General features: G+C 51.2%; 1 protein-coding gene across 6 annotated transcripts in view; it reads left to right on the top strand.

The window, feature by feature from the left end:
* The window catches only part of CAMKK2 (calcium/calmodulin dependent protein kinase kinase 2), a 44,436-nt gene that overhangs the window by 17,364 nt on the left and 288 nt on the right, over positions 1–26,784 (top strand). The window contains exons 4-18 of one of the 6 annotated variants that reach the window (XR_013813015.1): positions 1,374–1,421; positions 2,092–2,145; positions 3,151–3,202; positions 5,500–5,633; positions 7,209–7,245; positions 10,511–10,532; positions 10,674–10,762; positions 11,895–12,094; positions 12,821–12,874; positions 15,227–15,300; positions 15,400–15,487; positions 16,587–16,715; positions 19,691–19,791; positions 20,293–20,335; positions 23,559–25,108. Coding sequence is in view for 5 of the 6 variants with exons in the window: in XM_079762255.1 (XP_079618381.1) it covers positions 1,374–1,421; positions 2,092–2,145; positions 3,151–3,202; positions 5,500–5,633; positions 7,209–7,245; positions 10,511–10,532; positions 10,674–10,762; positions 11,895–12,094; positions 12,821–12,874; positions 15,227–15,300; positions 15,400–15,487; positions 16,587–16,715; positions 19,691–19,791; positions 20,293–20,335; positions 23,559–23,723 (1,290 nt within the window). In the remaining variant the exon portion in view is untranslated. Of the gene's footprint in view, positions 1–1,373; positions 1,422–2,091; positions 2,146–3,150; positions 3,203–5,499; positions 5,634–7,208; positions 7,246–10,510; positions 10,533–10,673; positions 10,763–11,894; positions 12,095–12,820; positions 12,875–15,226; positions 15,301–15,399; positions 15,488–16,586; positions 16,716–19,690; positions 19,792–20,292; positions 26,762–26,784 lie in introns of those variants that run through there. The other 5 variants (XM_079762255.1, XM_079762257.1, XM_079762258.1 and 2 more) reach the window with 5 other exon arrangements.

Here is a 26,784-nt window from a genome sequence, read left to right as displayed (position 1 = left end):
GGGATAGAGAGTTAGAAACATCGATGAGAAACATCGACCAGCTGCCTCCTGCACTCCCCCTACTGGGGATGTGCCCGCAACCAAGGTACATGCCCTTGACTGGAATCGAACCTGGGACCCTTGAGTCCGCAGGCTGACGCTCTATCCACTGAGCCAAAATGGACAGGGCGAGGCTGCACCATTTTAAATTCCCACCAGCAGTGTATGAAGGTTCTATATGCCCTAAATTCTTTGGTCAATCTTCTTGATTTTAACTAATCTATTGGGTGTGGTTTAAATTTTTATTTCTCCATTGATTAATGCTTCTAGTCATTTGTATCTTCTTTGGAGAAATTTTTTCCAAATCTTTTGCCTATTTTTATTTTTTTACATATATATTTTATTGATTTCAGAGAGGAATGGAGAGGGAGAGAGATATAGAAACATCAATGATGAGAGAATCATTGATCGGCTACCTCTTGCACGCCTCCTATTGGGGATCGAGCCTGCAACCCGGGCATGTGCCCTTGACCGGAATTGAACTCAGGACCCTTCAGTCCACAGGTCAATGCTCTATCCACTGAGCCAAACTGGCTTGGGCTCTTTCACCTATTTAAAAAAAAATATTGGGTTGCCTTCTTATTAATGAGTTGTGAGAGTTCTTTATATATTCTGGATACCAGTCCTTTGTCTGATATATGTGTTGCAAATAGTTTCTTTTAGTGTGTGGCTTGCTGTTCATGTTCTTTAACAGGATCTCAAAGAGCCAAAAGTTTTAATTTTGATCAAGTCCAGTTTATGATTTGTTTCCTTTTATGTTCTGTACTTTTTATATCTTATCTAAGAAACCTTGTCCCAAGGGCACTTGTATCGTTTTACATTTCTATAGGACAACATGGTCATGGATTACTTGTTTTACTTAAAGTGAACATTTTATAAGTGGGTACAATCTTTTAAAAATGGCTATAAAGAGAGTCCAAACTGTTTGATTACGTATTTGCAATGTACGAAAGCTGCTGTTAGAAGTCAGGACGCTGGCCACCCTGCAGAGGATGCTTCTGGGGAGCTGGGAATGCCCTCTTTCTTTCTTTTCTTTAAAAATTTAAAAAAACATGTTTTATTGATTTGAGAGAGAAAGGGAGAGGGAGAGAGAGATAGAAATACCCATGAGAGAGAAACATCGATTGGCTGCCTCCTGCCCTACTGGGGATGGAGCCCACAACCCGGGCATATGCCCTGACCTGGAATCGAACCAGCGACCTCTTGGTGCTTGGGTCGATGTTCAGTTCACTGAGCAACACCAGCTGGGCAGTGCCCTCTTTCTTGATGTTTGTGACAGATTTATCCAGCTGCAACCTTACAGTTCATGTTCTGTGTGTTTGTTTACTTTCCAGGATTGTGTTCAGCTGAACCAGTACACACTGAAGGATGAAATTGGAAAGGTAAGTATCCTAGGAGCCAGGATGTGTCAGATACTGTGGGGGGCAGCCGTCAGAGCTGGGAGAGGGAGAGGAGTCCTTGGAGGCAAGGGTGCGGGCAAGGTTTTGGGATTCATGGTCTTATTTGTTTTTATATCATAATACTAATGTGTTTCTGCAAAAGCAGAGAAAGGGTCCAGAGAAATCCCATATCACTGTGGTGATAGTTATATCATCCCCATAGTAGTGTTGATGTATTCTCCCCTAAGGTACTCTCACATCTGTTTTTGCTTTTGTTTCAGCCAATGGGCAGTATCATTACAGGGGTCAAAAACTCACACGCCACTAGAAGGGGTCAATGGGGGAAAAAAGGGGGACATTTGTAATACTTTCAACAATAAAGATAGATTTTGAACAAGCTCACATGCCAACAGAGAGCTAATATAAATGAGCAGAGCATGCTAGGTATGGCAGCAGGGAGTGGTGAGGACTGTGGCAAACTAACATATGGAAATGATCATTGGCTTCATATGGACAGACCGTCTGAGGCTGGGAATCTAGATTCTTATATCCAGTCTTTGGCAGCGAATTCAAACTTTCTAAAAACTGTAGATCCAACAAAATGCAATTGCGGGAAAGATTTGGCAGATCATAATTTTTTTATTGTATGTCACGGTCCTCTCCCTTTATCCAGGGCTCCTATGGCGTGGTCAAGTTGGCCTACAATGAAAATGACAACACCTACTATGTGAGTATTCACATCCCTCTCCACCCCATCCTTGTCCAAAGACAAAGCCCTCCTTTTCTTGTTGTTTTTGTTGTTGTTTTTGTTTTGTTAATCTTCACAGGAAGATATTTTTCCATTGACTTTTTAGAGAGAGTAGAAGGGAGGAGAGAGACAAACATCAATGTGAGAGAGAGACATCGATTGGTTGCCTCCCACACGCGCCCCGACCAGGGCTGGAGATGGAGCCTGCAATGGAGATACATGCCCTTGACCGGGATTGAACCTGGGACCCTTCGGTCTGTGGTCCAGCGCTCTATCCACTGAGCCAAACAGGCTAGGACAAGACCTTCTTTTCAGCACTCAGCTTCCTAGGTTTTCTTAGGTGTTGTGTCATTTTATTGTTAGGTCACGTCCATTTTGTGCATTAGGAAGGAAGTGGTATTTCTGTTTTACAGATGGGGACATAGGGAGGTGAAGGGATGGCTTAGGAAGAATGAATGCATGAATGAATGAAATCAGCAGACGTCTCATATCCTTACTCTGGGCTGCCATTTCTACATCCTCCATAGCCCTAAGAACCAGGAGGTAGTGAGCCAAACAGACCTTGTAGCTGAGGCTCTGGAGTCAGTCCAATGTGGGTTCAAATCCTGCCTCTCTCGTGTGCCAACTGCGTGACCTTGAGCAAGCGGCATAACTGCTAACCCACACTTTTCCCACGTGTAACACAGCCAGTCCTGCCCCATCACCCCAGCTCACTCACATCTCGTTCAGTATCAGGGAAGCGCACGGCTTTGCCCTTTTAGCTGGGGCAGCTGACCTGGAACCCTGGAAGCACCCTCAGGGCTGGAGGGACCCTGGGGGCCCAACCTCCATAGAACCTGCTGCTGCTTGACCCCCTCTGGTCACAGCATTGACCCCAAACAGCCATGGAGCCAAGAGCTTGGGCAAGCCTACGCGAGGAGGGAACTCTCCCGGCCGCTGTCCTCTGTGCTTTAATCCGGACGTGGGGTCTTTTTTCTCCCACAGGCGATGAAGGTGCTATCCAAAAAGAAGCTGATCCGACAGGCGGGCTTCCCACGTGAGTTTGGTGGGCCTTTCTCTTAGGTGCAGGGGCTGGGGCAACACCGAGAAGACCCCACTGAATGGTGTCCCCTGCAGAGGGTGCGCACGGGGCCGACACCCCAAAGACAGCGCTGGGCCTCCTACTGAGGTTTTTAAATTCACTTTCATTAATAGAAAAGTATGTAACATAATGTAGGTTACAAAGTCAAAAAACCCATTAGAGGGAAAGTTTGTCATTTCCTCAAAAAGTTAGGCATGGAGTTACCCTATGAGCAGCAGTTCCACTTCTAGGTATCCGCCCAAGAGAATAAAAACACACGTTCCCACCACAGCTGGTATGTGCATGTTCCTAGGAGCACTGTTTGTAATGGCCAGAAAGTGGAAACAACCCAATGTCTGTCCACAGATGAACGGATAAACAAAAGGTGGTCTGGCCAATGAAATATTACTCAGCCATAAAAAGAAATGAAGCGCTGATTCATACGGTCACACAGATGACCTTGAGACCATGATGCTGAGTGAAAGAAGCCAGACACAGAAAGGTCACATGGTGTGTGATTCTACTCCTACGAAATGCCCAGAATAGGCAAATCCATAGAGAGAGCAGATTGGTGGTTTCCAGGGGTTGAGTGTAAGGAGAGTCGGGGAAGACGGCTAATAGGTATGGAGTTTGGGGGGGGGGGGCGTAAAAATGTTCTGGATTAGATGGTGGTGGTGGTTGCACAACCTCACGAATGTACTAAAAAGCATTGATTTACAGGTTCCGAAATGGTGAATTAAAAAAAATTTAAGAACCATGAAGTATTTGAACTAGAGCTACCAAAAAAGTACAGGAGGGCGTATAGTGGAGAACAGCAGTTCTTGCTGTACGCCTCCGCCTCCCTCCAGGCAGCCCCCACTTCTCACTCTTTGAGGAGCTGGTAATTGGGGCCTGTGGTCAGAGGATAGACCTGCAGGTGAGTGCATCAGAGGCTGCTCTCCACCAGCATTGTCAGCGTGGGCCACAAAGAGAAAGGAGATACGAGAAAACATAAGCCTCATCCTGTCACAGGACCCTGGTTTATCCTGCTTGTCTGAACTCCACGTCAGATAGTTTGTGCCATTACTTCCTGATTTATCCTTTTTTGTTGTTAATCCTCACCTAGGGATATATTTTCTATTGTTTTTTAGAGAGAGTAGAAGGGAGGGAGTGAGGAGAGAGAGAGAGAGTGAGAGAGAGAGAGAGAGAGATTGAGATTGAGAGATTGAGAGAGATTGGTTGCCTCCCGCACACACCCTGACTGGCCCAAGGATAGAACCTTCAATCCAGGTACATGCCCTTGACTGGGAACTGAACCCGAGACCCTTTGGTGCTCAGATTGAAGCTCTGACCACTGAACCACTGGCCAGGGCCGGTGTATCTGTTTTTGACATCTACCTCTGACTTCCTCTGAAGTCCATTTCTAACCTCTCTTTCCCAACCAGCCAATGCAATGTTTAGCTCCTCTCTCGTTAACTACGTTTGTCACTTCGCTCCTTGTTCCAACAGGTGTAGCCAGTGCTTCCTGACTCCTTGCTTTGTAAGAAGAGTTAGTGCCCTCCCTCCCTTTCCCTTCGAACTCCTCTTCACACCCCACTTCTGACACCTGTACCTTGCACTCACTTTTCCAAACACGGTCACGTCTAGGTCTGGTTCTGTGACTCACGCTTAGATGCTGGCGTACATAGGGTGTGCAACATGATGAGTTTTAACCATGGCTCTTTGCATCATTGTGGCCTTTTGACTGTCAGTCACCACAGGGCCAAGCAATGAACTATGCCTGCCTTTGTGGCATCTTTTTTTTTTTTTCCCTAAAAAATATGGAACGCTTCATGAATTTGCGTGTCATCCTTGCACGTTCCAATTTTAGTTACGTGCTGCCAAAGCGAGCACGTGGCATCATCTTTTGCTTTTGTTTTTTTTTTGTCTCATCGGCTCTTATATCTTTTCCTATTTCTGACTTCATTTTCTGTCTCTGATGTTTCAAGAGTTAAGGAGATGAGAGGTGATGCTGGTGAGCCCCAGAGAGGAGCAGGGATTGACTCACCCTGATACGTTGAGATTGCCACGCCAGACCCCAGCCGCCTTCTCTCCACCCCTCAGTGGACTCCTGGCTCTCCCTGGAGCCTGGGATGGGAAGGAGGGGATTCCCAGAAGGCTGAGCGACAGGACCGTGGTTCCAGCCTTGCTGATTTCCAGCTGCAGAAGAAACAGACGAGGGGGAGGCTGTGTAAAGCCCCTGGTGGCGTCAGTCACTCCAACCCTGTCCCTGAGATGGTTTGTGTCTTCTTCAGGTCGCCCCCCGCCCCGAGGCACCCGGCCAGCCCCAGGGGGCTGCATCCAGCCCAGGGGCCCCATTGAGCAGGTGTACCAGGAAATTGCCATCCTCAAGAAGCTGGACCACCCCAACGTGGTGAAGCTGGTGGAGGTGAGGAGGGGGCGGGGAGAGGCACCAAGGAGGTCTGGCTCTGTTATTACACATCGGCATTTTCCAGGGAGAGCCACGTCTCCGCTGATAGCTTATCGCAGGGCTGAGTAGTGATTATTACCCCTGTTATTTCATGCAGCCCTTACCCCTCCTAAGACTGTCGCTCCCATTTTACAGATGAAGAAATTGAGGCTCAGATGGATACTCAGGCTTGCCCTTCACTCATTTCTGTCACGTTGGAGCTGGTTCTCTTTCTACCGCATATATGTGTAGTTATAGCACAAAAGCAGCCACACACATGTAAACAAACGGGTATGGCTGTGTTCCAACATAACTTTATTTACAAAAACAGGCGGTGGGCTGGATTTGGCTGTACACTGTAGTTCACCAGCCCTGGCTCCAGACCAGCAGTCCTCTCACTTTGGTTTCAGGACTCGTTTGTGCTCTTAAAAATGATTGAAGAACCCTAAAAGCTTTTGCTTATGTGGGTAATATTGACTAATATTCACCACATTCGAATCTAAAATTGAGAAATCTAAAATTATTTATTTAGAACAAGAATCTTTTTTAAAAAAATATATATTTTATTGATTTTTTTACAGAGAGGAAGGGAGAGGGATAGAAAGCTAGAAACATCGATGAGAGAGTAACATCGACCAGCTGCCTCCTGCACACCCCCTACCGGGGATGTGCCCGCAACCAAGGTACATGCCTTTGACCGGAATCGAACCTGGGACCTTTCAGTCCACAGGCCAACGCTCTATCCACTGAGCCAAACCGGTTTTGGCTAGAACAAGAATCTTACTTCATATCAATGTAAGGGTTATCTTTTTATGGATAATAACTATATTATTTGAATAAAAAATGGAGTTAGAAGAGAGGCATAATTTTACTTTTTTTTTTAAAAAAATATTGATTTCAGAGAGGAAGGGAGAGGGAAATAGAGATAGAAACATCAATGGTGAGAATCACTGACTGGCTGCCTCCTGTGCACCCCCTACTGGGGATCAAGCCCACAACCCGGGCACGTGCCCTGACCAGGAATCCAACTGTGACCTGGCTCATAGGTTGACACTCAACCACTGAGCCCCATGGGCCGGGCATAGTTTTACATTTTTGCAAATTTTTGTTGTAGTTAATGTCTGGATTCAGGTATCTGCTCCTACTTTCAACCTGTTGTGATATCACGTGTCATGCGGTTTCTGAAAAGGTGGCATTAGTGATCAGATGGAAGCAGAGGCCGTGTGAGAAGGAGAGAGAGAGTGCTGTGGCATGTCCAAGCTGGGAGGCATCATGTCCTGCTGGGGGTGGGGAGAAGGGGGCAGGATTTGAATTTTCACCTTGAGGACCCATTTAGTTGTCTCCTAGGAGACAGGTGGGGTTCTTACTCAGCCTGAGACATTTCTCAGGGAGGAATTTGCCCCCTCCCTTTGGAAACCTTTCTGGGTGTTTTGGACCCTGGAGAGTTTGGACCCTTGTGGTCGTGTTGAATGCTGCTTCCTCCCATTCATCTCTTTCTTCTCTCTTCCTCTCCCTGCTCCTGTCTCCGCCTGCTCCATGTGGCTGTGCCAACAGGTCCTGGATGACCCCAATGAGGACCATCTGTACATGGGTAAGACTTGAGCCCTTGCCTTCTGCCGCCCTTGCTCAGGCAGCTGTGACTGCCAAAGCCGTGGCATACTCTTGAGGCAGCCCCTGGCCCTGTCATCTCCCGCCAAGGACAGCTTCTCCTTTCCCATTTCAGCCGGGCCCCACAGTGAGCCCCACAGAAAGCCGCGCCCCTGATTTGAAGCAAGAGGTGGAAGGCAGTTCTTGCTGGGACTTTCTTTATCTGCATGTCCTATTCGCTCATTTGCAAATGTTTATTGAGCAACTACTATATGCTGGGTACTATTCTAGGCACGAAGGATGCCGCGAGGAGTAGGAAAGATGAGGCCCTACTCTTAGGAAGCTGGCATTCTACTTGGGGATGACAGTCAACACCTAAATAAGCCAGATAATCAACTTGACACAGATGCTCTGAAGAAGGTTAAATAGGGTGATGGGAGGGAAAGATGGAGGGCCCACTTCAGATAGGAGCTAACCATGAAGCACCTGAATGTCAAGGGTACAGCCCTGTTACATCTGGGGAAGAGCATTCCAGGAAGAGGGAACAGCAGGTGCAAAGGCTGGTGAGAGCTTTGTGTGTTTGAACAAAAATGTGGCTGGGACAGAGTAAACCAGAGAGAGTAGGTGGGGTTGAGGGTGAAGCATATGGGAGACCATGGTGGGGCATTTGGAGCTTGGAGCCTTGCGGGGGAGGGGCACAGAGGGCCTGGGCACTGCACATGGAAATGGAAGGACTTGGGCGTGTCTTCAGAAGCCTCATTTTAAAAAAATGGTGAGGACATTGGGCAGCCCTCAGCGTAAAGGCTGATGAAGGAAAGAAGGGCAGGACTAGTTCAAAACTGAACAGCAGGCTGTTGGGCCCCTGAATAGGTGATTGACAGGTCACATGTCCAGATAATGTTTGGCTTGGGTAGGCATTCACGAGAGAGGGGTGCAGATAGGGTTTTTCACTTTTTAAAAAATATTTTTTTATTGATTTCAGAGAGGAAGGGAGAGGGAGAGAGAGAGAAACATCAGTGATGAGAGAGAATCATTGATCGGCTACCTCCTGCACGCCCCACACGGGGGATCGAGCCCACAACCTAAGCATCGAGCCCACAACTGGGCTGTGCCCTGACCGGGAATGGAACCCTGAGCTCCTGGTTCCTGGGTTGATGCTCAACCACTGAGCCGCACCAGCCGGGTGTTTTTCACTTGTGAAGGTGGTGTTGTGACAGGAGCCGGGCTGACCTTTGGTATTTGATTCCGGTGGTTTTGGAAATCTTTCCAGGGTAACCCGTGAGCCCGTAGGAGGTATCAGCAAGGGTCCTGCGGCTGCAGGCCTGACCTCAAAGGGTGGAGGACATGACCAGCATTTCTAGAGATTAGAACCGTCCCGCCCACCGCTCAGCCGCAAGCGTGGTTAAACTGTGAGCCACTGAAAATAGACCTGTTTCAGCAGGCCAGCCTCCCCCACGCCAGCTGATTTATGGTGCTTGGGTGGGAGGGAGGGAGGGAGGGAGGCGCGGAAACTCATGAGGCAGTTCTTGAGAGCTGAGACTTATATAACGGAGGCAGGAAAGGCCAGGGTTGAGGGACCAGCGCTGCTGTCTGTGGCTTTACCTTGCGTGCTGCGGCCTTGGCGTAGCCACCGTCTAAACCAGGGCGGATCTGCCCTGCCTCTGCTTTGCTCAATGCTGGTTGATGAACTTAAAGATAGGAAGGGGCCCTGGGGGAGTCACGTTCCTTTTCTGGGTAGAACTTTGAAGCCTTGCTTTTGTCTGAGGCTTTGGCTCTTTCTCCTCGGCCACCTCAGCCCTTGGAGAGCTTCGAAAAAACGTTTTGGTTTCTTCCATACGTTGACTCCAACGTGGGTAGATGATTCTAGGACCACAGACAATTCCATCTCTACTACTTGATTTTGAAACTCACTATGCTATGTTTTCACTTCCTAAAGTATAGCTTCATATTCCCAGTTCTGTTTGTCCAAGCAGAACAAAATTAAAATAATTATACCACGTCACTCAGTAATTCCACTCCAGGGTACATACTCAAAAGCACTGAGAGTGGTTATCCGTAGAAATACTTGTACATGGATGTTCACAGCAGCACTATTCACAACAGCCAAAGAGTAGAAGCAACCCAAATGTCCATCAACTGAGGAATGGATAAACAAAATGTGATCCTTCCACACAGTAGAATAGTATGCAGCCATGAAAAGTAATTACGTAGTGATAAATGCTACGACATGGATGAAAACATTGTGCTGAGTGAAAAAGCCAGACACAAAGAGTCAGTGTTGTAGGATTCCCTATATGGGAGATGTCCAGAATAGGCAAGTCCATGGAGACCATGCAGATTAGCAGTTGCCAGGGGCAGTTTCCGTTTACACAGGGCTGGGAAGAAACTGACACGGGGTGCAGCCTGTGCGTGTCCTGTGTGGGTGTGAGTTCAGAAGGGCTCTGTTAGGTAGCTCGAAGTCTTGGTTTGAATTGAGAGTCAGGAAGGGTCCGAGGGCCATCTGCCCAGAGTGTTGAGTTGGCGCAATATTACCAACTATTCTTGGTATGTAACCGGACACGGCCCAGCAGCTTGGAGAACTGGGGAGGGGCTGTTGAAACCTGTTCATGCTAGTTTCTTTCTTGAATCGAAACTTTCCTAGAGTTTTGAGGACCCCTGGGGCTATTCTTTGGGCTGAAGTAAATCAACATTGGGGTTTCCTCCCTTTAGACTGACAGAGTTTAGCATCAGTCATATCCCTGGGACCCCGCCTGTCTCCTGTCTCCCTGCTTTGCTTTCTCTGGGTACTTTAGGGGTATTTGAGGGTACAGCCAGGGTATTTGAGGGTACAGCCTAGGGACATCAGAAATCTCTGGCCCTTATGCCCTGACCGGTGTGGTTCAGTGGATAAGAGCGTCGGCCTGCGGACTTAAGGGTCCCAGGTTCGATTCCGGTCAAGGGCATGTACCTTGGTTGCGGGCACATCCCCAGTAGGAGGTGTGCAGGAGGGAGCTGATCGATGTTTCTCTCTCTCCCTCTCCCTTCCTCTCTGTAAAAAATCAATGAAATATATTAAAAAAATAAAATAAGAAAGAAATCTCTGGCCCTTAGCCTCCTGATGGGAACTTAGAAAAGGAGGACGTAGAGCAGCTTGGTTTAGTGGACTGTTTCTTGCTCCAGTCCCACTGTTAGTTTCTGTGCTTCTTGGTGTTTTTAGGGGGCGGTTGGGAGGAGAGGAAGATGGATTTCCAATTTCCAATGTAACAGTTTCCCCCTTCTCTTCCCTGCAGTGTTTGAACTGGTCAACCAAGGGTGAGTGTCCCCAGCCCTGGCCGGGCTGCTGCCCGAAGCTTCTTGGGCTTGTGAAGCTGAGCGAGGCGATGCTGGGCTCTGCCATGAGAGCGCGAAGGCTGGGTGTCCGTTTTGCTTCTCATGCGTGTGTCGACCTTTCAGGCCTGTGATGGAAGTGCCCACCCTCAAACCGCTCTCTGAAGACCAGGCCCGTTTCTACTTCCAGGATCTGATCAAAGGCATTGAGTACTGTAAGCGGGGCCTGTGAGAGGAGTCTCTCCCAGGGGTGGGCAGGAAATGGGAGTTTCTTACTTTCCTCCTAGAGCTCAAGGAGGTGGGCGGGAAACAGAATGGTTTGAGGAGACGCAGCGTCAGGGGAAGCTGCAGAGAGCCCGCCCGTGGCCATGCCGCTGGCCGCAGAAACTGTTCCTGCCGCACAGGGAAATCAGGAGCAATGGCAAGAGTGTCCTGTTGGGGGCTCTACTTCTATTGTCCCTTACGCTCAACAACCCTGAGAGGGGGATCCTGTTTATCTCCTGGAACCTTAGTTTTCTCATCTGTAAAATGGGAATAAAGTGTCTCTCATCAGGACTGCCATCAGCCAGGGCACATCAGTAGTTCTGATTGGCAGGTGTTTTCTGATTCTGGTTGTTAAACATTTTGACTCTTACCCATGCCTGTCACATTAGGATTGTGTAAGCGGGAAGTAGTTAACACAGGATTAGGCCCCAGACTGGACATTCAACATAGGAAGCTGCTCCTCCTATCCCCATGTCATCGGTGTCGTCGTCGTCATCATCATCATCATCATTCCCATCCACACCCCCACCCTCACCCCCACCCCCACCACAGAAATGCAGTTGGGTCTCCCAGACTATAGGATTGGCCTCCCCTGTGGGCTAACATCCGGGCAGGAGCAGTTAGCCAAGCCCCCAGTCTTGCTTCATGGTTCACACTTCAAATCGACCTGTTCTAGTCCTTGCTGGTTTGATGAGCAGGTTGAGTGTAGACTTGTGACAGTCGAGTAAATGAAAATATATTCAACTGTCACAAATCTTGAGTCTTGAAGCTGGGAGCCAAGCTCCACAAAAAGTCTCCATGCTCTGTCGCTGGGCAACTTAGTTCCTAATTGCTATTGGCAGTTGGTGTTTCCCTCCTTCTTTTTGAGGACGGGGGCATGTCCTTAGAGACCCTCCTTTCCCCTTATCTTTCAGCGCTGTGAGTGTCCAGCAGATCTTGGAGAGGGGGAGGATAGGCAGGGGATGGAGCTGTGGGCGAGCAGAGGGGTCCAGCCTGTCTCCACCTCTGGGCTGTGTGGGCCACGTGGAACTCCTCACGTGGTTTTCTTGCCCCCTCTCTCCCATCTGGTGTCTCTGCTTTCAGTACACTACCAGAAGATCATCCACCGGGACATCAAACCTTCCAACCTCTTGGTCGGAGAAGATGGGCACATTAAGATTGCGGACTTCGGCGTGAGCAACGAGTTCAAGGGCAGCGATGCGCTCCTCTCTAACACTGTGGGCACACCCGCCTTCATGGCACCCGAGTCTCTCTCCGAGACCCGGAAAATCTTCTCTGGGAAGGTAGGTTTGGACCTGCCAGAGATGCTGAGTTCTGCCTGCATTCGGGTCCTCTCAGTTATAAGTGGCAAAAAATCCAACTCATGGTGGCTGAAACAGTGAATCTCTTAAATCACGGAGATGAGCAGGGTGCATTTGGCTTCGGGAGGTGGTTAGATACAGAGATTCAAATAGGGATCCATCTCTCCATCTTGGGTCTGCCTTCCTGAATTGGTTTCCTCCCCAGGTGGGTTGGCCATCAGCAGCTCCAGGCTTCTTGCTATCAGTTTACCAACCTCAGTAGAAAGACTGTTGGTCTTCTGAAGAGCTCTAGCAAAAATCCTGAAACTGGCTCTGATTGGCCCAGCATGGGTCATGTGCCCATCCTTGACCCAGTCACTGGCTGGGGGGAAGTGGTGCTCTCATTGGTCAGTCCTGGGTCATGTGCTCATCCTTGACCCAATCATTGGCTGGGGGAAGTGATGCTCTCATTGGTCAGTCCTGGGTCATGTGCTCATCCTTGACCCAATCATTGGCTGGGGGAAGTGGTGCTCTCATTGTTCAGTCCTGGGTCATGTGCCTACCCAGAGGCTGGGGGCAGGATCAACTCCTCCTCAACTCCAGGGATTGAGTCCAGGAGAAGTGGTTCCCCCAAAGGAAAGCTGGAGGAGTTGAGGCTGGACAGGCAAAGTGGTAGGTGCCCTCCACCACCGTTGTCCCCTCACACGACGCTCCTTTTTTTTCTTGCAGGCCTTGGATGTTTGGGCCATGGGTGTGACACTCTACTGCTTTGTGTTTGGCCAGGTAACAGGGTGGGGGTGTCCTGCCTCCTGAGTGTGGCTGATTTTTATTTCCACAGTTAGATCTGAATATGAAAAAGGATGCCTTCCCAAATGTACATTGTCTATATATGATAGTCATATCTGTGAAAACATGATCTTTTAAAACAGAAGGATTGGCAGAGGCTCTTAGAGGTTGTAAGTAATTGATAGATTTAGGGCAAGGACAGCAAATGCTGTCCTCTCCCCACTCCAAAACCGAGACAGACATCACTAATCAGTAACTGCACTTTTTCTCCCGAGCCCCATACTGCTTTGATGTTCTCAACAGTGTTCCTAGAAGCTGTTTGTGGGAGGCATAGAATTGGAGTGGAAGTTAAAATCCATTTGGCATTTTTAATTTAGGGAATACTGTTTTTTCTTTTTTGTCCTTTTTTTTTATAGTATTGATATTTAGGGGCTTCTATTTTTTAAGATGTTTTATTGATTTTTAGAGAGAAAGGAAGGTAGAGGGGGCGAGAGAAACATCAATGTGAGAGAGAAACATTGATCAGCTGCCTCCTGACACACCCTGACCAGGGATCAGGCCTGCAACCTGAGCACATGCCTTGACTGGGAATCGAACTGGCAGCCAAACCAGCAACCTTTTGGTGCACAGGACAACGCTCAGCCAACTGAGCCACACCAGCCAGGGCTTGGGCTTCTATTTTTAACTCTGAAGTTCGGGTTGATTATGTGAGCCGTAAAAGCATGGATTTTTCCCTCTTCGTGAGTTTGTGCTCCTGTTGAGGAAAACTTAAGAAACTGGTCCTGTGAGGACATAAAGGAGTTTGTAATCTTCTCCCCTTACCCCAACATTTAATCAGAAAGTTTTAATCACATAGCAAAGTTGAAAGAATTGTACAGTAAACACCCATGCAGCCGCCACCTGGATTCTACCATAAAGAATCTTGCTGTATCACCTGTCTATCCATCCTCAGTCTGTCTTATTTTTTTACATATTTCAAAGTTACTAACATCTCTACACTTCTAAGTGTTTCAGGGTGCAATCATTAGGTAGAGCTCACTGTTTATTGGTGCTTCTCCCCCCGCCCCTGCCTTTTTGGTAAAATTTACATACAGTGAAATGTAGAGATCTTAAATGTACTATTTAAGGAGCTTGTCAGATATACACCGGTGTAATCCAAACTGCTATCTCGGGTTAGTGCTCTTAATGAACTCATTTTCCCTGGACAGGAGTGGACCAGGTCACTTTCTGAGACTTTCCCCAACCTTCTAAGCACTCTCATAACGGTTGCTTTTTCCCGGGCTCCTGGGTCAGGCCCTGCCTCCGCTGGGTGAGAGCGTGGATTTGTCACCTGGCAGGTGGTGCATGAACAGGCTGCGGGATCGGCCTCGTCTAGGCTTACATCCCAGCTTTGTGCTTGCCAGGCAGGACCTGGCGCCTCTCTGAGTTCCTATTTTTCTCTCCTGTCAAATGAGAATAATACTTATCATTCCTTATGGCTACTGAGAGGATCGACAGAAACCATTCCAGTACTCATTCATTCAACACGTATTTATTGAGCCTCCTCAGTGCCAGGCATGTTCCTGGTCAGTGGGGAGACAGCAGTGAGCAAAACAGGTGAAAACGCCAGGCCTCTTGGAGCTGATGTTCCAGTGCAGGAGTTAGACAACACACACACACACACACACACATAATAAAACGCCAGGGATAGGCGCTATGATGAGAAGGCCAGGGGTGGGGGGGCCTGTCTCCTTCAGACAGGAGCTCAGGAAGGCCTCCCTGAGAAGGTGCGCTTGGATCCGACACCGGAAAGATGGGAGAAAACAAGCCAGGCCAGTGTTGGTGGGGAGCACATTCCAGGCAGAGGGAACAGCCAGTGAAACGTTGGTCTTGAGAAACTTCAGTACAAAGCCTGGCCCGGACTAAGCCCTGGCCAGTCCCTGCTGTTACTGTGACGACTTCTGAGTTGTTCTTGGAGTTATCATTGTTCTCCTAGGCCAGTGATGGCGAACCTATGACACGCGTGTCAGCACTGACACACGTAGCCATTTCTGATGACACGCGGCCGCTGAGGCGGCTGCATGCCGAGGATGAAACATTTGCGAAATAATGTTTTTTCCTCAAAGTGACACACTACCAGAGTTATGCTCAGTTTTTTGGCGAAGTTTGACACACCAAGCTCAAAAGGTTGCCCATCACTGTCCTAGGCGGTGGGTGAAGAGGAGTGTGTGGGGAATTGTCCTTTCCTAGATCGGGCCACTGGGCTATTTATTTCTCTCTTGTGACCCATGTGGAGCGATGCCAGCACAGGGCGGCCTTTGCAGGACCGGTGTGCCAGCCATTGACGGCCGCTCTGGCCTCTCTTCGCAGTGCCCGTTCATGGACGAGCGGATCATGTGTTTGCACAGTAAGATCAAGAGCCAGGCCCTGGAGTTTCCAGACCAGTGAGTATCGCCCGGCTGCCCCGAGTCACCTCGTGCTCTGAGCCCTGAGTGGTCCTGCGTCTCTGACTTTCAGACTTCTGACGTGTCTCTCACCCGCAGGCCCGACATAGCTGAGGACTTGAAGGACCTGATCACCCGCATGTTGGATAAGAATCCCGAGTCGAGGATCATGGTGCCAGAGATCAAGGTACCCGGGGGCCACTGCTGCCCTGTGGAGTGCGTGCCGGCGGCTTGGCCTGCGTCGTCCTCTGCTTGGAATTGTTTGGCTCGACCCCGCCTTGGCCAGGCCCCTCGCCTCACATCCACAGCGTCACGCCCTCCTCGGCACCGCTGCCCTCCCATGCGCAGGAGGAGGGGGCAGGAGGAGGATTTGGGGCTTGTGTTGATGTGACTGTGTAAGTGGGATCTGCTGCCAGCTGAGCAGCTAGCACTCCGATTGGCTTGGGCTGATGGCATCCACCCTCCCCGGACCCGACCGACCGGGGCCTCTTTGTGCTCCACACCCCGGCTGCCAAGACGCCCTTGCCTTGACCTTGCCCATCCTTTTGTGAGAAATTGCAGTGAGGGTGGGAGGAAGTTAGTGAACAATTTGACCCCACTCTCCACCCTGGCCTGCTGAATTCCACCCTGTTCCAGAAAGCACTGTTAGGAGAGACCCCTCACTTACCTCCAGCACCCCAGCCAGTGCCTCACGCACACATCTGGCTCGTTAGGAAATGTACAGATTTGCTTCGGGAACCCCTATGCACCTCGCTAACTAGCATTTGAAGAGGGGGAAGCCCAAAAAGTTACTGATGAGGGCTTAGACCCTAGGGGTGTGTAGGAGGGGCCAGACCCCTGCCTGGTCCTCTCTGTATTGTGCCCTTCCAGCTGGTCTGTGGTCATTGTGCCTCCCCGAGCCTCTGTTTGCCCTTCTGTACAATGGGAGGGATGCTGCCTGCTCTGAGCTGAGCTTTCCAGGCACCAGGAAGAGATGCTGAGGAGTGATGGGTGCTCCTCGGGCAACTGCAGGTGGCAGGTGCCAAATTGTAGTCACTTCCGCCAAGACCTGGGGCCAGATGGAAAATCCGGTCCGTGCACATCCCACCTCGTAGCTCCCTCCCATTCTCTGTCCCTCGTCTCTTCCATGTTTCCCACCATCTTGCTCCCTGCACCCTCTGCTTGGCTTATCCGCTTTCTTGCATGTCTGGCCTCCGGCCACTGCCTCTCCCCTCGTGCATCCCTTCCCTGGCTCCGCTGTCCTGCCTCTGGGAGCCAGCCCTCACCCCTCCTGTCATTCGTTGAAGCTGCACCCCTGGGTCACGAGGCATGGGGCGGAACCGTTGCCATCGGAGGACGAGAACTGCACGCTGGTCGAGGTGACCGAAGAGGAGGTCGAGAATTCAGTCAAACACATTCCCAGCCTGGCGACCGTGGTAAGGCGGAACGAACCACTGACCGAGAGCAGGGCCAGAGCGTCACTGGGGCCGGAGGTGGACCCTGCCAGGACAGGCTGAGACTCAGGCAGGCGTCTGAGAAGCAGACGCTGGGCCTGAACGTCAGGGGATGGCTGGCTCTGCCCCAAACCCACTGCCACAGCCTCCGGGCCTTGGGCGCACATCAGGCCAGGTGCCCGTACCTTCTGGCCTCGGTTCTATCTGCAGCCAGGTCCCCATGTACCGTAGAGAGGGGTAGCCCCCATCCCAGGATCCCACTGCCCCTCCCAGAATTCCTGCTTTCAGAGCATGTCGGGAACAGGAGAAAAAAGACCAGGGCGGGTGCCAGGGATGGAGCTGGAGCCGAGGTCTATGGGCCAGGATTCTCACTCGGTGCATCCCCAGTCTCTACAGCTAATGGCTTAGCTCATCTCACGTCTGCCGTGTGCACAGCTCCCGGGCTAGCAGAGGGGCTCCCACTTCACAGGCCGCAGAAAATTCTTCCCGACTCAGGAGGGTGGGGGTTTGATCCCGAGTCACCAGCCCCTTTTATGGCCTCACGCTTGCGTCCTAACCCAGGAAGAAGGAGCCAGAATGTGGAGACCTCAGGCTCAACCCCGGAGACTCTGGGAGTCACCCACTTGCCAATCCCTTACCCATCAGGGTGCCTGGCTCCAGGTGGGAGACCAGGACCCTCAGGGACCCGGATCCAGGCAGCAGTCCTGTGACAGAGTCCAGCTGGCCACCCACCATGGCCACCTCCAAAGCCTTGGGCTGCGTTTGGCCAGCACCGGCCCCGGTAGACAGGCAGGGCCCTGGGCTCCGGGAGGGGCCTCGAGTGACTGCCCCTGTAGGAGCCCAAATGCTGGCTCCTTCTCTCCAGCTTTGCACCTCTCCCCCCTGCTTCCTCACACACTTCTCTCTCCTTCTCCCAAATCCTGAGCCCCTTAGCGGGCATCCATTCACATCTTCCTCCTCCTCCCCCACCTGGAGCCTCTGCATGACCTTCACTGTTAAAAACTCACCCACACCCACTCACTCTTTCTCACCCACCCACTGCACCCACCCTGTGCCCATAGTGGGGCAGGCGGCTGGCGTCAGATCCCGGTGCCCACCGTGGGTGATTCTGTTCCAGGCTTGGGATGTTCTTGGGAGTAGGTGTTTGCCCCTGAGTCTGAACTAGTCCTTGACTATTCAGGAAGCGCTTGAGTGGTTTCTCAGGCCTGTGCTGGGAGCAGGGGTACCATGATGAATAAAACCGTCATGGCACCTACCATCCTGTAGGGGCACACAGCTAACAAATAGGTGTACTGTGTAACTGAGGGGCCTCGAGATGTATCCGTAAGGGGGGACATGGGCCAGGTGATGGGTTGAGAAGGCCACCTGGAAGATCGGCTGTGCGCTGAGAGGTGTGGGAAGCACCTGCAGGATTTGAATTGGGAGCAGCATGGAAAGATCCCAGGTGGAGAATGGACTTTGCAGATGTTTTCTTGGTGCTTAACACTTGGGCAGGCGTGTCTCCTTGCCTAAAACGCAATCCCCTGAGAAAAGGGCATCCTGGCATGTTGCTGGTGGGGATATGCAATAGTACAGTCACTGTAGAAAACAGCCTGGCAGTTCCTCAAAACATTAAACCTAGTTACCATGTGATCCAAGAATTTCATTCCTGGGTCTACACCCAAGAGAAATGGAAACATTTTGTGTGGAAAACATGTCCACACAAAAACTTGGACACGTGTTCATAGCAGCATTATTCATAACTAGAGGCCCAATACACGAAAATTTGTGCAAGAATGGGCTTTCCTTCCCCTGGCTTCCGGCACCGCCTTTGCTCCGGCCTGGAGCTCTCTTTCTGCCTTCCCACACTGCGCCTTCTCATGCTGCCCAGAGGCCCGGAGCTGCTGGGGCAGTGTGGGATGCCTGCGTTGTTGCCATGGCTGCTCGGCGCCTGTGTATGCAAATTAACCCGCCATCTTTGTTGGGTTAATTTGCATACGCACTCCTGATTGGCTGGTGGGTGTCGTGAAGGTACAGTCAATTTGCATCTTTCTCTTTTATTAGTGTAGATAGCCAAAAAGTAGAAACAGCTGAAATGTCTACCAATCGATGAATTAATAAAGAAAATGTATATCCATGCAAAGGAATATTATTCAGCCATGAAAAGGAATGGAATACTGATACAGCATATTATAAACCTTAAAAACATTATGCCGAGTGAAAGAAACCAGACGCAAAAGGTCACATGCTGTGTTGGTCCTTTTACATGAAATGTCCAGAAGAGACACGTTCAGAGACAGCAGATTGCTATATGCCAGGGACTGGGAGGCCAGGGATGTGGGGAGTGACTGCTAATGGGACAGGGTTTCTTTGTGGGGTGATCGAAATGTTCTGAAATTATAGAGTGGCGATACAAACATACTAAAAACAATGGAATTGTACCCTATAAAATGGCGAGTTTTATGCTGTGGGAATTATATTTTAATTTTTGAAAAGTACAGCCCCCTTATACCTGGAAAGCAATAGTTGAGGTTTTGGTGGTGTGGTCATAGATGGCTTTCACCGAATGTAGAGGCCTGGCCTTGCAGACGAGGCAGGTCGATGAGCCAGGAGGGCACATCAGCGATGGCTCAGGCGAGACACAGTCCCAGGGGCAGGCCAGCTCTCCTGGAGCACTGGGTCCCGGCGGGTGGGCAGGCCAAGACTCGATTATGACCTGACTTGAACATCGGACCAAGGAGTTCGGACCTTATCTTGTTGGCAGCCAGGGAGCCGTGGGAGGTGTTGGGAGTGGACCAATCAGAATTGGTGATGGCTTTGGCTGCTGTATCCCAGATGCTGCCCAGTGTCTCCCAAAGGCCACAAGCCCTGGGAGCCGACAAGGAGCTGGGGGAGAAAGGATGAGGGAGTTGGCATGAGGGAGGGTGTTACCTGGACTCCCACCTCCAGGTGGCTGAGCCTCCTCTTCTCCCCTTCAGATCCTGGTGAAGACCATGATTCGAAAACGCTCCTTCGGGAACCCGTTTGACTGCAGCCGGCGGGAGGAACGCTCGCTGTCAGCGCCCGGAAACCTGCTCAGGTGAGTGTCCACCTGCCTTCCTGCGGTGGGTAGCTGGGGCCAAACGCAGCGAAGCCCTGTGCAGCCCACTGTGCCCGGGCCCGTCCCTGGAGCGGCTCCAGCTGGAAAGACTCAGACCCGGGCACACTGGGGAGGCCAGAGCAGCCGGGCACCCTGGCTCAGCCGGCCTCCTTTGCTCACAGCGTACCCACCCGGAAGTTTTACCTTTCTCAGGGGACTTTCACTTTAACTGGGGAGCTCTTGACAATCAGAAAGCACTTTTGTGGCCCAGAAGCAGGTGTGCTTGATGGGGTACTCAGCCCTGGGCTGGGTGAGCAAGCCGGTGTCCCCCGTGAGGGACCCTACGTGTTTCGGCAGAGCAGTGTCCTCATAATCGCCCTGGCAACAGCTCTGCCAAGCTGGTATTTGGAGTCTGAGTGTCCCAGGGGTGGGGGACGGGCATCCCATGGATCCCACCTGTCCCTTCTCACTTCCCTTTTCCCTCCCCTCTGGCGATTCCAGCAAAAAACCAACCAGGGAATGGGAGCCCCTGTCTGAGTCCAAGGTAAAGCCTGCCTGCCTGCGCAGTAGCCTCTGCCGGGGCCGGGGGGCGGGGGCAGCTGCAGAGCACGGGCATCCCCACCCTGGTGGGCGGCGGACACGCCTTCCTGCTGCGCCCAGGCTCACCTTGGGCCTCTGGACCCAGGCTGAAAAGGAGGGCACCAGGGGCTTGGACCCGACGGCAGGCATGCATGTAAGCTGGGGCTGCAGGTGCATGGCGCTCCACCCGGAATGCCCGTGAATTCACTCAGGTCCTGTGACCCAGCTGGGCACCCACCTATGCTCAGGACCTGTCAGCGGCATTGGGGCTCTGTCCCAGGGCCCCGTGGCTGCCCCTGCTCTGGGTCAGCCAGGCATGCTGTATCTGTGGCTCTGCCTGCTGCCTCTCCAGCATCCGCCCTTTCTCTGATGGTTAAGACCTAGAAAGCAAGTCCCCTTTCCCACCTGCTGCAAAGGTGTGTAAGAGCCCTCTGCCCCCGCGGAGGGTGTGGGCCATCCCGCTTCCAAACGCAAACCCGGGTCAGTGTTAGCACCTCCTAGGACAGGTGAGAATGTCTGTCCCTGTAAGACCGACATGACAAATGGCACCTTTTCTGCCACTCAACCCCCAGTGCCTGGCAGGGTAGCAGTTCTTTCCATCGAGCCTGACCCACCACCTCAACCTCAACTGGGAGCTCTGTGCAGCCATTTCTGTGGTTTAAATGCAGCTTTATTGACATATAATTCACATACCATACAATTCACCCATTCAGAGTGTATATTTCAATGGTTTTTATTTTTATATACACACTTTTATTGATCTCAGACAGGAAGGGAGAAGGAGAGAGAGAGAGATAGAAACATCAGTGATGAGAGGGAATCATCCGATTGGCTGCCTCCTGCACACTCCCTACTGGGGATCGAGCCTGGGCATGTGCCCTGACCAGGAATCGAACCGTGACCTTGTTCATAGGTTGACACTCAACCACCGAGCCATACTGGCCGGGCTATTTTTAAATTTTTTTTACTTACGATTTGAGAGAGAGGGAGACCAATGTATTGTTCCATTTATTTACACATTCGTTGTTTATCCTTGTATGTGCCCTGACCAGGGAATGAACCCGGAACCCTGGCATATCGGGACAATGCTCCAACCAACTGAGCTACCCAGCCAGGGCCCAGTGGTTTGTAGTATGTTCACAGAGTTGTGTAGCCACCCGGCTCCTCCATTCCCCGGCAACCACTAATCTACTTTCAGCTCCTGTGGGTTTGCCTATTCTGGATACTTATGTAAATGGAATCACACAGTATGCAGCCTTTTGTGTCTGACTTTCTCACTCAGCATCATGTTTTCAAGGTTCATCGGTGGTGTAGCAGGTGTCAGTGCTTCGTTCCTTTTTACGGCTGAGAAATACTTCATTGTGTGGAGAGACCAGTTACATTTATCTATTCATCTGGTGATGAACACTGTTTGGCTACCACGGATGAGTAATGCTGCGATGAATGTTCTTGCATTCGAGTGTCAGCTTTCTCTTGTTAGGAGTTGGCTCAGATGAAATTTATTGGCCACCCATACGTACAAGTCGGGGCTTATATGGTAACGTAGGGGGAATGCTTGTTTGGGGATTGTTTATGTTGCTCTGGGGCAGCGAAAGCGGCAGTTAACAATCACAGCCAGCCGTCACCAGCCTCAGTCCCTGCCGCGTGTTCCCATGTGTCCCTCCTGCAGAAGCATAACAGGCTGGCCTTTGTCTTCTCAACCTCAGTTTTAGGGTTTGCCTCCCGTCTGTGTGCAAGACTGCCGTTTTTAGTCTTTTATTTTCAATGAGATCACAAGTGCAAGACATCAACAGACTGAAATGGGTCCAAAGGGCTTTACTGCCCCTTTATTTTTTCATCTGCAATCCCAGCAACACCTGGGGGTTACCTGCCCTCCCTCAGCCCACAGGTGGGATGCTTTGCTTGTCCAAAAGGCCCAGCGCTCTGGACCTATAAGGCTTAGTCATTGGAGGCTTGGTCCCAAGCCCCATCTGCAGCAAGACGAGCCCGTAACCCAGGGCCTGCTTGGGCATCGAGGGACAGCCTCCTCCCTGGGAGACTTTGACCCTCTTGTTTGGCAGAGACATAAAGCCAATGAGTGGTTTTTAATCAAAGAGGGTTTCTTCCCAGGAACGTTCAGGCATCACCTTTTCCCTTCCCATGTGTGGGGGCTGTTTCCCTTCTGGCACATCATGGACACGAGTCCTGTGTGAGAAGCGCAGCGGCTTCCCCGAGAAGGGGCGGCTTTGCCTGATGGTGTCAGAGGGTTTGGGCCTCTGCTGAGGGCTTTCCCGTCACATCTCCATCCCTCCACCCTGGTCCGTCACCCAGGCAGCTCTGGCTGCGGTGCTTCAGCGTCTGGCTCTCTGGGACACAAGGACACCTTTCCTCCCGCCAACGTGGTCTGCTCTGGTTCCTCACATCGCCAAGACGGGGGGCCCTTCTCTCTGCCAGGGGTGTCCCTTAGGCCTCTTTGCTGGGGCAACTGGTTCCCGAAGGCTGGCTGTGTGCCAGGCCAAGCCCAGGCGGTCCTCACTGTCCCCCCAAGAAGTTCACCTGGTGACAGGAGACACGTGTCATGGTTCCTGCCCTGCAAGAGCCTATAGCCGAAGGGGAGGGGGGGTTTAGATAGTCAACACCCTCCGTGGACACACCGCGGAGTGGGGCCCAGGCAGTACTTGTCTGTGCCGTGATTTTAGGTGTCACGCAGACAGGTTTGCATGCGTGTTTATGGTTCCTTGCTATGGTTGGCACATGACGCTGGTTTTCCATTTACAAAGAGAATCCAGTCTCCTTTGAAAATTGTCTCTAAGGCCCTTCGGGACTGGGCTAGGCTGTTTGAGACTAGATTCGGCTCTTTGGGGCTAGGATCAACTCTTCTGACCTAGAGTAGCCCTTTTGGGACTAGCTTCGGCCCTGCGAGCTCTGCGGGCTCTTTGGGAGTAGGCTTGGCTCTTTGGGGCTTGTCTGGGCTCCTCGGGGCTAGGCTCCGTAATTTGGGACTGGGCTCAGCTGTTTGGGAATAGGCTCCGCCCTTTGGGACTAGGTTAAAAAAAAGAAAGAAAGAAAGAAAAAATCGTGTCTAAGCGAGAAAAAAGGGGGAGAGAATCTAGAAGAGGTTGTGTAAATAACTTCGGACCTGGAGGTGCTGGTTCCGGGCTGTGCCAGCACTGCACGCTCTTAACCTTGGTTTTCTGTTTGGTGAGCAGGAAGCGCGGCAGCGAAGACAGCCTCCCGGGGCCCGACCCGCCCCTCGTGGGGGAGGAGGAAGTGCTCTTGTGAAAGGCGGTCGGCGTGTGGAGAGTTGGGGGGCCGTGGGCCCTGGCCACCGAACGCGCATGCATCCTCTGCGGCCAGACGACGCAATGGAGTAGCTGCTGGACGCCCGTGACCTCGCATGCTGGGTGTCTCACCTCCAGGGCTACGCACCCTGCGTTTCCATAGCAGCATGTCCTACGGAAACCGAGCACGTGTGTAGAGCCTTGCCCGTCATCTCTGGTTGTTTTTGTTTTTTTTCCCTTTGTTGTTTTAAAGGGGACAAAAAAAAAAAATACACCAACCCACAAAACACTCCATGACATTGACCTTGGCCGCTGGCTGGCTGAACAGGCAGGTGTGAGGAGTTGCAGACCCAGAGCCACATGCATTTTGGGACAGTTTGCTTTTTAAAACGTTTTTATGCCAAAAATCCTTCGTTGGGAACCCGGAACCACGTCAGAGACACTGAGAGAATGTGTGTGGGGGTTGAAAATCGTGAAAAACTGGCTGAAAACTCAGAAGGGGCGTGGCCTGCGACCACAGAGTGAGTGAGTTGCTGTATTGGAAAGGGAGAAGAGTGGACGAGACTTCTCATGCAAACCCCAAACCTAAAACCACACCACCTTCCGGAACCGTGGACTCAAGGCAGCGAGGCAGGGCTCGCCCTCAGTAGCTGCGGGGAGCTTGGATGCAACCTATTTGTAAGAAGGACGTGAACATTTTTTAATTTTTACTTTATTATTTTTGTGACTGGAATTGTCAGAAAAACAGAAAGGGCTTGATGGTGAATTGTCAACCCTAAAGGGCATTAGTGGTGGTGGTGGTGGGAGAAGTTTTGCTTAAAGGACTTGAATGCATACGGGGAGGCGGCTCAGCTCTCTTAGCAAATCTCTCGTTCAATTACAAAAACATCAGGGTGAAATCCTCTACTTCCGTGGATGCTACATGGCTTAAGAGTGAACAAACAAGCAAAAATGGTCACTTCTCCAACTAGACTGAACGCCAGAGTAGTTCAGACACCACCTAGACCTTCCAGGATCTAGTCCCCGGCTTCGGGCGTGTGATGGGAGTTAGAACCCATGAAACCCGCGCTTGTATATTAGCAGCTTAGCTTGTTTATAGCCTGTGTAATTCTAGACACTGAACGTTTTGTTCTCTTCTTAAATACTAGCTGAGTGTTGTCCTTAGTGAAACAGCTTATCCAGTTTCCGGAGGGCCGGTTAGGAAAATAGTTTCATTCGACGGAGACGCAAATGATCATCCGTAGCAGCAAAGCTCTGTCAGGATCGCCACGAGGAGAGAGAACCCTGGGCACCCCCTTAGAGAGGGCTGTAGGAATCCAGAGCACTCCTCAGGGTCCGCGGAACCGGGGCTTGGCACAGGACCTTCCCTTTTGCAGTCAGAAGTCCAGAAAGAAAAGGTTTATCTTTTTTAACCTTCATCTGATATTGGGAAATGTGGTTGCAAGTACCAGCGGGACTTCTTCCAGAGCCACGCGTGGGTGAGTGTGAAGGTCAAGGGTTAGGAAAACTGGGAGGACTTTGTCCTGGGAGATTCCCGGTGCTTTGTGGAACCTGGGGGAACACTACATGCTTTCTGTAGTCTCTGTGTGGTCGGCCTTGGTCTGAGGACATTTTGCAGAGAGAGAGAGAGAGAGAGAGAGAGAGAGAGAGAAGCAAGGACTGGTGCCCCTGCCCAGCGCGTCCTCAGAGCCCAGGCATTCTTGGCATCCGTAGATCTTGAATATAAGCTCTTGACTGTCATTTCGCCAGTCTTTTCTCGTGATCATCTAACAATAGCACAGAATGAGGAACTGCTGGTTTCCAAAGAGCAAAGGATACCTGTCGGATGGAGGGTCCTCTCGCCTGCTTGCTTGCTTCTTGTAACCTAGTACTTCCTCCTGCCCGCCCTCCTGTGCTTGTTTAAATGTCTGGGCCCCACCCCTTCCGGGAGCCGATGGGGCCTGGTGGGTTTGCAGTAAGCACCTTGCAGTGGTTGAAGTCAGCCGGTCCTCGGTGTTTGTCTCAGCTTGTTCGTGTGGACGCCGGCCTGGCGGGTGGCGCGTCCCGCGCAGAGCTTCTGCAGAACTCCTGTGCTGACACAGCCGTATCGGGCAATGCCACCGCTCCCCCGACACTCTTGTGGCAGGTTTCACACGTGGAATGCCAGCCACTAGGCAGCACCCAGCCATTTCGGCGGTGGGTTGGGGGAAGCCCAAGTTCATAACTTTTTTTTTTTTACAAAGAAACACCAAAGAAAGCTGTGGGAAGGAACTGGCTGCCACCCCCAAAAAGCCCAAGCAGAGAGGGCTGTACCATGAGGTGTTAACTCCCACTCCCTTGGAGCACAAACATTGGTTTTTCAAAAGCCAGCTCTCAGGAGAGGGGAAGCCATCAGGAGCAGTGGTTTCAGGTGAGCCAAACGGCTGCCCGTCCGTTTCTGCCATTGCTGGCTCATCTGTGGGGCCCATTTGGTGTAAGCAACCTGTGGCCTGCGTCTGGGCCTCGAAGGAAGCACAACTTTGCCATCTTTTCCTCTGCCCTGTTGTACACACACACCCCGCCCCCCCCCCCCCCCCCCCATTCCGCTGGCTTACCAGTGGCTCCCATAAAGCCTTATCTAGCCCCTTGTCGGCACTGGGGGCCCGAGAGGCTGTCTCCTTGCTAGTCTGGCCTTTCCTGTGAGTTAGGGCTCCTGTCCTCAAAGCCTTTCTGGACCAAGGAGGCGCATACCTGTGCATTTAGACACATAGGTTCGACCTGCCACTCTCACCCATCTTCCAAAGGGGAGCTTCACGTTGCCAGGGGGGGAAGAACCATGACCTCCACTTATTTCTAAGGTGCTAGGGAAGGTTCCAAGGTCGTCGGTCCCCATCTTCCCTCCAGCTCTACGGGCCGAGTTTCGCGGGACTGCTGACTTTTCTATTCTGCGATTGATTTACTGCCCGATGTTTCTGTTTCATTCCTGATCCTTTCTACTATGCATTTTCCTTTTATCAGGTGTACAAAGTTAAATACTGTGTATTTATCACTTAAAAAGACATGAACTTGAGAAAAAAAAAAATAAGCCTTCGGTGTTTTTCCACAGATGTTGAAGCTTCTCTGTAAACTTGAAATAAACAGCCAAAATGGTGCAAAGCCGGCCTCCTTGGGGTTTTTCTGTTGGCCGTTAGGTCAG

Source organism: Cnephaeus nilssonii (genome assembly GCF_951640355.1).
Source record: "Cnephaeus nilssonii genome assembly, chromosome: 22".
Taxonomy (NCBI): domain Eukaryota; kingdom Metazoa; phylum Chordata; class Mammalia; order Chiroptera; family Vespertilionidae; genus Cnephaeus; species Cnephaeus nilssonii.
This window is presented reverse-complemented; position numbering and strand designations above follow the sequence as displayed.